The following is a 15,494-nucleotide window of genomic DNA, read 5'->3' as shown; positions in this document are numbered from 1 at the left end:
AGTTCAGCAATGTTCCAGCCTTGTAGCTCTAGGTGCCTGTGGCATTGTCCTGGAAGGAAAACAGGATGCGTTTGCAATTAAGTTTGCATACGTTAAACTGATAAAAAATTTACAATTTTACAGATCTTATTCAAAAATAATATTTAGAGGATGTGAAAAGATCGTTTCTGTAGGAATCTCTTCTAGGTCTAACGCTAAGGTTACTCATCTTCTGCCACAATATGCTTAATCATATCTTTAATTCTGAGTAACTGGCCACTTCCTAATATGGGCTGGGTTCTGTGTCTTTTTGGAGGCCAGAAAAAAGTTCAGTGTAAAAGCTTAATTTAAGGACATAGGAAATGGCAGAAGAGTTGAAGTGCCCATAAAATTGAAGGAAGCTTATTGTAAGGTAGTGTGCTCCCTTTGATGATAACTGAAAAGGCTGTGTTGGAGACAAAAGACTGCAATATATATAGCAGAATTAATATATAATTAGAGAGTGCAATATATTAATAGAGGATGGGAGACAGAAGGACTTCAAGATTAGATACTGGGGGAACTGGTATCCCTGGGGGATAAAGAAAATCTGATGGCAAAAGTTGCTTCAGAGGTTGCACTAGAATCCCTTCAAAAGAAACTCAGGGGTGCAATCTGAAGCAGCAGGGTAGAATGATTGTGGAGGGAAGAGTGGAATGTGAGGATATACTGACTTCCTATGCAGCAATAGAAGAAAATAGAAAATAATATATTTCTTTGCTCTTTGCTCCTTAGCAAGTATGCTGATAAGTATGTTCTAACAAAACAGACTGAACTAGGTTACTTTTTAAGACAGACTAATTTGAACTACTTCTCTTTAAATGAAAGGAGGTAAAAGAAGCATTTGAAAAATTAAAAGAGGAAAGAGAATTTGGAAGAGAATAAATGTATATCATACTTATAAAATGGAGGACTAGCGTGCAAAAGCATTGAAACTGAACTTCAGTGCTCTACAGCTGTTTACCACGTGCATGTGAATTCCTGGTATGTGAATATCACTTCCCTGGCACAAAATACCACCATCCAGAGAAACTTAAGCTAGTTCTGTATGAGCTGGCATAAGTGTTTGTAGTTAGTGTGGTGCTTTGCACACTAACTCACTAACTTAGCCTCTTAAATGTTTATCTGTTAGACAACAGACAAACTTGTTGTTTCGCACACAAATGGGTGACCAAAAGTAAAGGTCCATTATGTGAGGATTAGTGAGTTAGAATTAAGTGAAATTAGTGCTTATTATTAATCCAGTAATCCAAAGCACCAAATTTCTATTAAAGATCTATAACAGTACCAAAAATTCTATAGACACGTGCATCTGCCCGTACATCAGGTGTTAAGTTCTCACCCTTCAACAGCGTGGTTACGGTGAGTTGTCATCATCCAAAGTTTAGGCAGAGATTTCTTTTTCCTCAGACTTGCAGTATCTGATAGTTATCTTCTGTCCCGTCATTACTAATGGGTTATACACTTTCCTTTCGAGTGTATCTAAGAGATTAGTCATGGTATGATTACTTCTCTTTAGTGTCTTATATATATATATATGTACACATATATATATATATATACTCTATATACAGTATCATTTTTTATTGTGAGGAGGAGAACCACACAATTACACAAAGCTAAGCAAAACTGAAGTTAAAATAAGTTACTTGATAATCATGAATAAAACAATCTCAGAACAACAGGATTGACAACAAATCTGACCACTGAGTGGTTTTGCTGTTCTCCCTAGGACAAATGTGACAATGGTATATCCCTTGAATAAGCTGCAGATGCAGCAAGAGTTTCTTAAATAATTTTTGCAGATACAGCTAAATCAAGCTAAAATAGGTTAAAAACTAGGCAAGGCATGAGAAGTCCTAAGACCTGGTGGATGGTTATTGTTATAAAGCTTTCTCTGAATGCAAAATGAAAACTTTTCATGGATGAATAGAATATTTTTAATCTCTGTTTATATTGACATAGCTTACAAAGCACACGATTAGCTCTTTTTACACAAGGGAGCAAAATCCTGCTAGCATATTCAGGCTTTCCTAATTAATAAAATTATTTCAGTCAGTAGCCCAGTATACAGTGTTTCATTAGGGACAGATTTGTTAATAAAGAGAGGGGTGCTTCTCTAAAAAGTCACGTGATGAAGACAAATTTATGAACAAAGCAGGAAGACATCTAAATAAGCAGCAGTCTACAGCACATCATTCATATTTTTGATCTTGTATTAATCTAGCTATTACTCAATGGTACTATAAAGCTTTTCAAACCTAAGAAGAAAATAAACAATTATGTATTTGGAGGTGACAATCCTAGGAGTAACACAAGTCTTTGTAGGGGCAACTATTAATATCTTTTGAGCTATCATGCTAGAGATACTATGTAGTAAAGAGAGTGCAGTCAGAGTACATCTGAGGCTCATCTGTAGTTTCTTAGAAACTCAATCAGCAAGATGGACATCAGAATCAGCTTTATGGTCTGATCAAATTGTCACATAAATGGAGGAATAGTCTTCTATCCCTGTGTGGAAACCATTCCAATGCTGTAACCTCAGAGTCATTTCAGAATTTATGTGTTTTTTCCAGCCAAATCTTTTGGTTTCTTTCCCATTTAATGACATGTACTTGTAAACATCTTACTAGAAGAATAGATGGTATAGGTGACTTCTGCCTCTCAGATAGTCTTGCTAACAGGAGAATAATCACATACCAATGCAGTTTCAGACCAGAACTTGTGTCAGACTGTCTTTAAGCATTAGCAGAACTGGCAGGTGGTAGTCTTCGCCCAGTTGTGTAGTTGTGTAGACTGTTTCTGCACAAGGTCTGTTTCTGGAGCAGGAAAGCTCTATGCTGTGTCTCACCTGAGCTTATTAAAACTACTGTTATTCCTATCTATAATTCATGAACACTCATGGAAAAGCTTAGAGTTTGTAAAATCAGAATACCTAAACACTCACTGTAGCCTTTTTTTTTTGTCTTTAGGTTTACTACTGGAAAGTGCAGAGTCTATCCAGAAGGAGTAGGCGGCATGTAGAAAAAAAGATCTTGACTTTCAGGGGAAACAAGACTTTTGGAATGTTACCAGGGCTGGAGCCCTATAGTTCTTACAAGCTGAATGTTAGAGTTGTTAATGGTAAAGGAGAAGGACCAGCAAGCCCAGACAAAGTATTTAAGACCCCTGAAGGAGGTATGAAATGAGAAAGCTAGAGAATAAACTGAAACATAAGCTTGGACATCATAAAATAATAATCTGTCTCAATACAGTAATATTATTAAGAGTTAATTATTCATGACCTGTTTAAAGTTAATCTACTTTGTATTTACTGTATGTTCTTCTTAAAAGTTCCTAGCTCACCCTCCTATTTGAAGATTACTAACCCAACACTGGACTCTCTGACTCTGGAGTGGGGTTCACCTACGCATCCAAATGGTGTTTTGACATCATATATACTGAAGTTTCAGCCAAGTAAGTTAATTATGATATATTATGGGGGTTGGACCTGGGTGATGTTTAAGGTCCTTTCCAACCCAAACCATTCTGTGATATAACTCTAACTTAGGCGATACATCTACCAAATGGTATGAAGAAAAAATTATGTTAATATAATAAATTATGTTAATATACAATGTAAAAAAGATATGATTGCACTGTAGATGTCAAGTTTGAAAAAAATTAATATATTTTGATAATATAGATAGTTGTATTTGGAAAACTTTCCTTGCTCAAGTACAAGGTTAGCATTTTTCTTTTATTTCTTCAAATCATACTTCACAGAAAAATGGAGGTGAAGTCCTACATACAAGTGGCATCCAAGTTAGACGCAAGATACTACTACTTACAAATTCTATATTCTAACTGCACAGAAATTATCATCAGAAACAGATCAAAAGATGTCCAAATACATTGTCTTCTGTTGTTTCAATTGTCATGGTAATAATAAATGTGCCATTTACTGATATCAGAGCTATTAAATCACTTCTGTAGGATCCCAGCTGCTTACTTAACCCAGAAATTTGTCAGCAGTGACAGTGGAAATTTAAGAGTTTTGTGTGCACTGAACAGATTAAGGAAGTTTACTTTCTTCCACTTACCAAATTCCACTATTCTTTGGTGTTTGACACAAGTCACTTCAGTATTTTCTTCTCCTAGGGATACTGAATTCAGAGCTTCAGAATTCTTTAATGATCAGTGTTTCAACTCTGTGTAAGTTCAGATGATCTGATGTGAACTCAGTTGCCTTGGATTTAGACATGGATTTATCTAAATAGATAAATTTTATAGATTTATGAGAATGGAACTTGAACTTAAAAAACTGGCACGTTTTTTAAGTGCCTGTTAATTTCCCAGTTAATTATCTCCCTGTTAATTTTGGCCCCTTGAACTGATCCTTTTTACACAAAGGAGACTCTTTACATATGCAAACCAAAAAAAGGCTTTTTTAACATAATGACAATATACGCAACTTTCCTAACTTTTTTTTCTTTTTCTGGTAACAACAGTCAACAACACACATGAATTGGGTCCCTTGGTAGAGATAAGAATTCCTGCCAACGAGAGCAGCTTGATATTAAAAAATTTAAATTACAGCACACGATACAAGTTTTACTTTAACGCACAAACTTCAGTGGGATCAGGAAGTCAGATAACTGAGGAAGCAGTAACAATTATGGATGAAGGTAAGATGGGTATGTATAAGGAAAATCCATTGCGTTTAAAAAAACATTACAGACTGTGTTAAAAATTTTGCTGTTACTTCCTTCCACTTAGGAAATAGGCCTTAGTGATTTTTTTCCTAGAGCTTTCTTAACTGTATTATGCACTAATAAAATATGTTAAATGGTTTTTAAGAAAATACATGCAAAGGTTTTGTACTGAAGTGGAAGCCCCAAAAGAGGTGTAAAGCCCCTTTTTTTGATATAAGCTCACAAGCTCTAAGACATTCACTTTTCTGGGCTTCAACTACCACATAACTTTACATTTTTTTGTGGTCTTTGTCTGTTCACCTGTTCTACTTCATTGACCATCTTTGGTCACAGAGAAAAATACAGAAATGATCCAGCTTTATAACTAGAGGAAGTTTTTTGGCTTTTGAGACATCCAACAACTTCTGTGGAGTCTAAATTTTTTTCACAGAGCTGGCAAAAAACTGTAAAGCTGTTGCAATAAATTTGTCTTCTATGGCCTCAAGTAACTGGTGACATTGCATAGTATTTAAAAACTACCAAGTATATTGTTAAATCCCGTCACTATTGATTTTTATATTTACAGGCATTCTAGAGCTTTGATTTTGGCAGGTTTTTGTGTTGGAGTTGTTTAATTAAATCTGAAAACTTAATAAAATAAGAGTAATTTAAAGCCACTGGAAAATTTGCGTGGAATTTTTTTATTATTTTGCTCATCTTAATATGAAAAGTCTATTTCGGTAGCATCTTTTTACATATTTTTATGCTTAGTTAAAGATATCATTTGTTGTCATAGATGAGTTGGTATGCAATGCAATTTCTCTGATACTGTGTATTAAGGTTGCATTAAACTGCATTTATTTTAAATATGGAATCTTAACAAGCATGAGCAATAAAATTTTGTAAATGCACGTATATTAATTTTTGTCATGTAGCAGTCTGTCAGTGTTTAGCTTCTAATTTATTTGAATTAATACATTTTATGTAGTCTGCATGCTTTTTATTATGAAGTTATATATGTACGTTCCCTTTGGTGTTGTATCTAATTATATAGTGTTCCTATTCTTGTTTTCCTCCATTAAAGCTGGTATTCTCCATCCTGCTGTAGGTGCAGGCAAAGGTAAAATGAAACTGCATGATATATTAATGTGTGGATTTTGCAGTGTTGCAAATGGGGAAATTGCAGTGGTAAGGACAGAAAATCTTGGACTACAGATTTTTATACAAAGTATAATCAGTGCTGGAAGAAAAGAGTTGTGGGGGTTTTTTGTTTGGGTTTCTTGGGGTTTTTTAAGGAACACAGAATGCTTATTAATACCTTTCATCTGTTTATTTTGCCACAGAGTTCCAGGGGAATTCATTAGCTTCGCTTCAGCAAAATCTAATTATTTCTGAACATTAAACAGATGTATGTCACTGTCATAAATATTCAGGGTCCAGGTGCACTAGCATTGATTAGCCAGAGTAGAAAAAACAGCACTTTTGCAAAGGAGATCCTTTTGCTGCTTGTGCCATGTGCATTTTTTTGTTTTAAAAAGTAGGTGCATTCTTGTTGTCACTGTGGATTAATGCTATTATTTGATCACATTTATGTCATTTGCAAGCCAACTCTGCATAAGAGACAGATGACTGACAATACTCTCTGTATACTTCTCAGTTCAGCTGTCAGATTGGTGGGGGTTGGTCTCTTCTCCCAGGCAACTATCAGCAAGAAAAGAGGGCATGGTCTCAAGTTGTGCCAGGGGAGGTTTAGATTAGATATTAGAAAGAATTTATTTACAGAGAGGGTGATCAGACATTCCAATGGGCTGCCCAGGGAAGTAATGGATTCTCCATCCCTGGAGATTTTTAAAAAGAGACTGGATGTGGCACTTAGTGCCATGGTCTAGTAACCGCAGCGATAGTGGATCAAGGGTTGGACTTGATGATCTCAAAGGTCCCTTCCAACCCGGCTAATTCTATGATTCTATGATTGAATATACAGACAAATGTCTTCCTGCTGTTTTAGATTCACAGATCTTGTGAGTGAATACTTGAGGACATTTCAGTGAGTGGAACCTATTATCATCCTTCTTCCTAAATTCAGTAATATTTAGTTCTTTATTATGCAGTTTTGCACACAGTTTTTATGAATTTTGCTACCTTTGCTGTCAGAAGCAATGGTTGTCCTGAGAACTGTAAGGTAGCTCAAAGTCAGAAACATGTCTCTATACATATGTGTCATTTAATCACAGGTGTCATTAACACCAATGAACACTGTGCTTCAAATTCCCAGACTATAAACATCCCAAATCAAAATCTGTTCATGAAATACCCAACATTTTTTTACAAACTTGAAAGAGACAGCATAAATTGTTTTACCTATAGTTTCTTTTCACTTGATTATCAGGTGTTGTGAATGATAACAGCCATAAGAAAGAAATTCATTCTCTCAGTCTGGTGTAAATCAGACTATATGTATATATATGTATATGCCTGTATTTGTGCATGTATAATTAATATATATTTTAATATGTATATATAAGTGTATTCTAATATCAGCTGTGTTTCTGGTAAGTGTGTGGAGTTGTGGAATTATTTTAATGACATATCTTTCTTGCTGTTTTAGTCTAGTTGTAGCTGAGAAGTCAGCTCAGATTGGAACAATCAAACTGGCTTTAGTTGTGGACATTCACAGCAGAAATGTTAATTAAGTTCTCATTATTTATAGCTGACTTTAAAAACTCATGCAAGGAAAAACGGATTCTCTGTGTGAAACTGAGGTCTAATTATAACTGTATCACAGTCTGTGGCTAGGAGAAAGCATCTTACTTGTAAGATAAGCTGGAGCAGCTCATATTTCAGAGCTGTCGCCTCAGATCCTCTGAAAACTAAGCAGATGTCTTTGTTTGGTTCCATGTTGTTTATGGTTTCAAAGTTCTCCCATATTCCTGTAACATCTAGTTCTAACAATTACAAAGAAAACTTTGGAACTGCAAACAGAACAGAACTAAAGCCATGACATCTGTTAGGACATCTGAGTTGCTGCAGGTCTGAGATTAATGTTCTCAGTGGTTACTTATATTAACATGTTAACTGTTTTGCTACTGATCAGGGACCACAAGTAAGAAAAAGGAGGGTCATAGTATCAAGATCAAGTGTCAAATTATTTGGTCTCATGAGTGGGTGGATTTGGAAGATAGAAATGCTCAGCCCTCTCAAGAAGAAGCTGTACCCAGCAATGAACTTTTCTTTCTCTATTAAGTGCAGGAGGGCCTATACGTCTATACAGTTTTTACTAATTTGGACGCAAAGCCAAACCAAGGAGAAGGTGAAATTTAGATATTCTGAACCTTTTCATGATCTATCAAAAACATCTCAAGTTTTTGATTTTTTACTAGGAAAATTTAAGTATGCTTTTTATTTCAATGTGAGCACATTTATCTTGGAAGTTAACAAGACAGTAGGTCCTAGCTTCAGCCAGACCAAATTGCACTGAAATTTCTGCACTTGGTGTTTTCTACTGGATAGCTGCCCCTGAAGACATGCAGCTTGGCCAGTCACAAACATTAGGCACAATGTCCTAGAGGAATTAAAATAATTTAAACCTGAGTGAGCTGTGCCACTTGGGACATATTTCACTTCTCAGAGTAATACTATGTATTAAAGTGCAGGGGAAAATATTGCTACAGTAAATCTAAGGGTCTTAATAGTCTCACTACTTTTATTGTCACGTGCACGTGAGTAAATCATGAGACACGTTATTTAGCTAGATGGAAAGCTATCCTGTTTGACTCGCACTGTTGTTTTTCCTTTATGATACTGTAATGTTATTAATTACTTAAATTTGATCAAATTGTGGTACTACAAAGAAAAATTTTTTTTTTCTTAATAATCTGTATTCTAAATGTGTCTTAAAACTTCATATGTAAAACATAATATATTATACCCAGTACTAGATACTCAGTATGCATTGGTATTGCTATATATGTATTGGCAACTAACCACAGGCATGAGGTATGAGAAAAATTGGAGAATAACCCAATTACATATAAAATAAGTATAGCAGCAGCTGGAAAATTACTCAGGTGATCACTGGAGTCAAGTCTTTTCTGCCCTTTTCCATTAGAAGTTTTTAAGGACTGGTCTGTAGAGGAAGGAAGGGAATACCAATTTGACCAGTGATAGAAATAAAAGTTACTGGTTAAAATAGAGAGTCACAAGGGTGCGTGTTTATTGTAAGCTGAAGTGTAGGAGTAATGGCATGGCATGTCAGCTTCATTTCACAAGCCTTTTCATTTAACTTACTAGTTTCTTTTTGATTTAGTCAACGTTTTTATTTGAAAGCAAGGTCTTGTAATCTGCATGCACACAGGCACTGGTAACTGGTAGTCTTGAACTGCAATTAAAATAAGTTTGTGAGATCACAGTAACTTTTAATTGTAGCAAGCACTTTCTGTCACTGTGGTACTCAGTCTGGTCTGCCTTCTTCATGTGAACTTCACGTCTTAAGTATTATTGACAGACAGTACTCCCTTTTGCTGCAAGGGAGAAAAACAAGTAGTCTATCCTCTGGATTTGAAACCATTTTTTTGGATCTTTTGGCTGAATCACCAATATGTAGCTTTTCACTAGAGTCTCAACAGAGTTCATATCTCTGATCTCTTTGTAGAAGGCAGGATCATCTCAGTTTTCTTTGTCTATACAAAATGCTGTTCTTTAAATAATTTTCTCTGTCCACCGTCTGCTTTCCCTCCCTCTTTGAATCATTTCACATAATGTCTCCATATTTCTTTCTAACAATTTCAAGCTGCTTTTTCAGTCAGGTTAAGTGCAGTATTTTTGTACTGCTCCTTCAGCCACTCTCCCCCTGTGGACTTGTCCATGATGTATCTATGTGATTTCAGTACAACTTGCTATGCAGAACCACTGTTTTGTCCTCTTTTAAGTTTACTGGGAACAATGCTCATGCTTTGCATGTTAGACTAGAGAAAATTATTATTATCACAACGCAAAAATTACTCAAACACCTTTTGCTTTGTAGATGTCATGCAAAATCCATGCCATGCTAAATGCTTATCAGTGAAATGATTTCTAGTGGTTTTTATTTGGATTCTGTATTTCTCACACTATGGGAATGCTCTTGCAATTGACCTAAATAATCTCAGAAGTGACTAATGCCTATCTCTCGCTTCCAGAAATGAAATTCACTCCTACCATTATTCTAAAGCTTGAATTTTATAGGTTAAAAAAGCAAACAATACCAAAACCCCTCTCTGACAGGCTCTGGCAGAATCTATTACCTTTTTTCTTCATCTTTTCTTGTGTGTGGCTGTGAGTTTTTTCCTTTAAATTTATTTTTCGCTTTATATATGCATTTTAACTAATTGTCTATGTTATATTGGTTTGCAGGTTCTTTTCCATTTGACACTAGCCTTCAAATTTTTGCTTGTCACTTACCTAATTTTTTTCTAGATATCAGGTGAATTCCATGAAAATTCCTAAAGTTAGTCACTCTGGGGATTATTTGGTTTTTTGTTCTTCTGGACTAAATCTTGAGAAAGAGTACCTATTCCATTGTTAAAATACCTTCGGATCTCATGTCCTGTCTTATTAAATTCTGTTTCTGCAGCCCAAGTCTAACTGTTATTTGTAGGAACTGTGTTGCTGAAAGACTGAAAAATTAAACAAAACTCTACAAAAAACTCCAGTAAAAAAGCACTGGAATTAATTTGAAAAGAAAGGGAAATTTTAGTTGGAGCTTAGGCCTCTTTCTCAACAATTGGCAAATGCTTCTATACTATATCTCACTACAGGAATGAAACCATATTCAGCAGCGCTGGCTAAATGTTGCAGTGTATTGAGGTGGGAATAAAGCTTAATTTGCCAAAGGTAGCCAAATAAGAGTCATTCTGTATAAAAACTGTAACTTACTGGCAGCCCATTCCCATAGTTTTTAGCGTGATGCCTTTGCCAGCACTGCTGCACAGCGTTGTACATGGTACATATGAAAGAGCACAATGCTCTGCCACCGAGAGCCATTCCCTGAAACAAAGCTTCCTCCCCTCCTCCCCTTGTCACCAGCTGGCACTCACACACTGAGAGTTTCTGCCAACTGATAATGACACATTTTGCATTTATGAACAGTGCTGGGAAACATATTGAAAAACTTGGAGGTTAATTATAATTAGAGGTGTGGTGATTGAAAAGACAAGTCTGGGTGGATTAAAGACGCTTTAAATGTTGTAACCCCTTCAGCTCTAGGCTTTCATCACCTAAGGATCCATCAGCCATCTTTTATCTAATTATGTGTGTAGTCATGTAAAACTTTGCAGGCCTGATGGAAAATGAGATCAAGCAATAGTGCAAAAGAAGAGAATTATAAAAATAATAATTTTGAAAAGAAATGTGCTACTGACAAAATTTCTTGGTACACTGTATTCAAAGGGAGAAAACAACAGAATTTAAATCTGACCAAATACTACACATACATAAATCTATACAAACAGCTGTTGGTAAAAATCTGATAAGAGTACATCTGATAAATATAAGCATAAATCAGTCACTTGAGAGGATTTAGAAACTTAAGACACCAAGGAAATGAAGGTAACTTTCAGAATCAACTTGATTGTTACATGCAATCATATGAACAGAAAGAATTTTACCAGATACTTTAATCTAGCAGGCAACTCTTCAGTCAGAGTAGAAACTGGAAACTGGACATGGAAAAAGATAAGATTGAGTGATTATTGAATTTCCTTAGTGTTACAGAAGCTCTCTATCATCTGGAGTCTTTCACACAAGATGAGACAGTTTCCTTCATCCCAAAAGTGCTCAGACATGAGAAGGGAGAAGTTAGGGATAATGCTGTGGCATCTGTGTGCCAGTTTTTTCTGTCTTTAACATTGGTGACAGATATCAGTCATATAGTTATGCTAATTAGACATCTTCTGTGGGAGACCAAAATCCAGGAAAATATGGCTTTGAGAAAATACAATTTAATGAAACAAAACAAAGTCATATTTAGAATACAAGCCAGTTGTTTTCTTGACACAGTAAAGATGCTTAGATGCTGATTGTTACAAACACCTGTTCCTATGTGCAAATCAAGAAGGAAGTTTATATATCCTGTCTGCAATCTCAGACTCTGCACCCTCCTAAATTTAGAGATGGCTATTCTTTCCTCTTGCTGCTTTCAAGTGGCACAGAGAAACAGAATCTAATCCCCTTGCATAGTGTATATGGTTACATGCTAGATTTCCTGCAGACAGCTCTGGCTTTGGTATTTCTTCGGGTTAGTGTCTTAGTAACCTAGATGGCTTTTTTCTTTTTAATCCAGTGATTTCTATTTTATTTTGTTCAGCTGATTTTAGCCAAGAAATAAATATATTCTTTATTATTTAAATAATAGATTTCTTATTATTTTGGTTGGTAAAAGAAATTATATATAAGCACAGCTTACCTACAGAGACATCAGATGAGGGAGTAATCAACAACTGATTGAATTGTTGAATGAGTACTACTGGAATATTGTAAGAATGTTTGATAATCAGAATACATTCACAGGAGAATTGATGGAATTTGCATAATTTATTTAAAAAAAAAAGACTCAAAAACTATAGTTTTCTAGACATGGCCCTCATATTACTTAGTTTGTGCTAGGGGACAAAGTAAGCCATTTTCACTTTGAATATAACTTGAAACTTTTTCCAGTTGGCCATATGGACAAAGCCATCCTGTTTGAAGGAGAAAATAATTTATAGATAAATTCTGTGCAGCCCTCTTCTTGTGTAGAGAAAACCATTGGAATTCTGCCATTGATCTTTACTGAGACTAAGTTTTTACCTCTGATGTTTCATGGTCCTTTGGGAAGCATTTTTACTGTTATTTCTAACAGAAAGGATATTTTTAGCAGGATAGAAAAGTCAGTGACAAACCAAGTAAGGCATTTTCATTTAAAATATTTCATGCCTTAGTGAAGCATCCTCTTTGTATCTGCACTATTACATCGTTAGAACTCTTAAAATCTATTTTTTCATTAATATTAGGCAAGCAGAGATACTGAGATATATGTCAATTTGTAACAGGCATAAGTGGAGCTAAGGTATAAGCAAAGAACTAAGATATGAGCAAAGAAGTGGCTAATTACAGAATGCTGAAGAGAGAAGCTCTTCTTTTCATAGATGTGGGCATTATGCATATCTGTGAAAAGTGCTGTTGTCTAACCAGAATGTCAGCAGTAAGACGCAGTACCTTACAATGAGCAGCTTCTTGCATTCCAGTGATTTGTGTCCTTCACACCGGGGTATTTTGATATTGGCTTTCCAATATCTGATGTCTAGTGTTCCAGTGTCTAAAGGTGCCATGAATCCATAATGTTAACAAAGCTGATTTCGGAAATGTCCTGTGAAAGTAAAGCTGTCAGTACATGCATACTTCAGTTTGTTTTCAAATACATGTGTATCATTGAGCTGTTCCATATTTAACAAGCAAAACTAATTGAATCTTGCATGATCTTAGTGTGCATGTATTATTTATTTTACAGGTAAGGTTTTACAGTATTATTTAAATGTTACGTTTTGATGTAAAGTGTTTTTACTCTTTATTTTTTCTTTCCGTCTATCTCTGATGGTGAAGGATACTCAGAAATCCTTTTTGAAACCTCCCCAGTCATGCACACTGTCCGTCCAACATTCTATAAGGGTATTGTCTTCCTTTTTTATCATTATCAATGCAACAGCGACAAAATCCTATAAAGGCTTGCAGTTGGGGCATTCGCAGTCCATTCAATGCCACGTGCCATAAAGGGAGAAGTGTACCACCTTCATACCTCCCTTCTGTCCTACCATTTCCCATTACCCTGACACTTTACAGCTGTCTGCATTTTACTTCCAGATGAATACAAATAATGTTTTGCAGAATTTTGGCAGTTTTTGAAGTATTTAAGCAGGTATTTTTTAAGTATTTGGCAATTTTTGTGATACAAGGTGTGCTCAGTAGAGTACATAGATTTTACTTTATAATTTCATAGTGTAGTAATTGCCTGGGATTCAATTACAAAATACACTACTGCAGTCACTAATTTCCAGTAATGGAAACAATGACAAACGTATGCTTTATGTAGTTTAAAGTAACATAGCAACTTCTTTGAATATTTTTTTAAATGTATGAAGTCACAATTGCATATTCTTTGTTTTTCTATTGTGTATTCAGTTCAACCACTTTATCCAAGGATCAGAAATGTTACAACAGCTGCTGCTGAGACCTATGCCAATATCAGTTGGGAGTATGAGGGACCAGATCATGCGAACTTTTATGTTGAATATGGTGTAGCAGGCAGTAAGAAGTCGTTCCATTAACTTTACTGAAGTGTTCAGATGTATTTTTGAAGATCTTTATAGTATATGTGGTCTTAAATTGACCCAGTGTTAATGATAGCTCTTAAATGTCTAGAAAAATTATTTTTAAAATTTGATCGAGAAGATCAAATAATTTTCATTTTAATAAACATCAATGTGTAGCAGGTGTTTGATGCTTAGATAGAATATGAACCTTTGTTCCTTTGTATTATTTTATAAATTCATTGGAATGTGAACTTCTAAAAATGTAGTTTGCATTAGGTTGTTTATCATGCAGTGATTACATGAGTAAATGTATTACATTACAGGTACAGTAGTACCTGCATTAAAATAGGACATAACAGTTTTCCTAAATTATGCACAATTCAGGAAAAAAAAAAGAATTAAATAAGATATTCTTTGTTAAATTAGAACTTAAAAGAAGATATCAACCAACTTATGTACTTTTTTTGGCATAAAACCAAGTTTATATCTTTGATAATAACAGTAGTAATTAAAACACAATTATCTAATAAAAGCAAGATACTTCTTTTCTAATACCCCTTCTTTCTGAAGTTATCAGTAAAGGTGAATAATCTGAAAACTGGGATATAAATGCATTTTTCTGGATATCAGTCAGAGAAATAGATGAGACTGTACTAGAAAGAAGATATGAGAGAAACAGATTCAGATTTTGAAATAGAATTTCTTGACCAAAGTAAATATTGACTGAAATTGCAAAAGTGTTATTTAATTAGAGATTAAAATCTATTTTAATGTATTTTATAATTACAAGTTCAATAAAGATTTAAAAATAAACTAAGTTAGTATTTCTCTAGTACAATGGAACAAATGTTTAAAATAGTTTCGTAATTACTGTACAATGTCTTCTTCAATATATTGCATGCAATCTATTAGTCATAATTTTATATAATTTTATTATTTTTTGAGAGAACAGTTATTTTTCTCAGACGATCCATAGTTTAGTTAAGTAACTGTCAATAGTATTCTGTCTAGAAACTTTCAGTAATACAGAGAAAATTAAAATTCCAATATGTTGTTTTCCTAAAATTTTTGTAGGCAAAGAAGATTGGAAAAAGGAAATTGTAAATGGTTCTCGAAGCTTCTTTGTCTTAAAGGGTTTAACACCAGGAACAGCATATAAAGTCCGGGTTGGTGCTGAGGGCCTGTCTGGTTTTAGGAGTTCAGAGGATGTGTTTGAGACAGGTCCAGGTGAGGCACACCGTACCAATTCTGTATCATAGTCAGAATCGTGATAGACCAGGTGTTGAAATGCTGAACTGCTTCTAGCTAAGAGATGTTGTAGATGGCATCTTTGCATGTTCCTTTCATAGAGCAATGTTAAGTTATTTTATAAACTCCTAAATAATACCAGGTTATAAATGTGTCCATCCTTTCAATTCACTCTGCTTGACTGATGTTTATACTTAGGGGCAAGATATGCACTGCTCACAGTCCATCTGTG

General features: G+C 34.8%; 1 protein-coding gene across 35 annotated transcripts in view; it reads left to right on the top strand.

Moving 5' to 3' along the window:
* The window catches only part of NRCAM (neuronal cell adhesion molecule), a 155,832-nt gene that overhangs the window by 120,362 nt on the left and 19,976 nt on the right, over nucleotides 1-15,494 (top strand). For 13 of the 35 annotated variants that reach the window (XM_027657948.1, XM_027657857.1, XM_027657841.1 and 10 more), the window contains 7 exons: nucleotides 2,991-3,195; nucleotides 3,352-3,474; nucleotides 4,509-4,694; nucleotides 5,776-5,811; nucleotides 13,308-13,373; nucleotides 13,884-14,009; nucleotides 15,089-15,241. In XM_027657948.1, the coding sequence (XP_027513749.1) occupies nucleotides 2,991-3,195; nucleotides 3,352-3,474; nucleotides 4,509-4,694; nucleotides 5,776-5,811; nucleotides 13,308-13,373; nucleotides 13,884-14,009; nucleotides 15,089-15,241 (895 nt within the window). The remainder of the gene's footprint in view (nucleotides 1-2,990; nucleotides 3,196-3,351; nucleotides 3,475-4,508; nucleotides 4,695-5,775; nucleotides 5,812-13,307; nucleotides 13,374-13,883; nucleotides 14,010-15,088; nucleotides 15,242-15,494) is intronic. The other 22 variants (XM_027657941.1, XM_027657933.1, XM_027657849.1 and 19 more) reach the window with 10 other exon arrangements.

This window comes from Corapipo altera, unplaced genomic scaffold, assembly GCF_003945725.1.
Source record: "Corapipo altera isolate COAL_440 unplaced genomic scaffold, ASM394572v1 1, whole genome shotgun sequence".
Taxonomy (NCBI): domain Eukaryota; kingdom Metazoa; phylum Chordata; class Aves; order Passeriformes; family Pipridae; genus Corapipo; species Corapipo altera.
The sequence above is the reverse complement of the archived record's forward strand: the minus strand, read 5'-3'. Positions and strand labels throughout refer to the sequence as shown.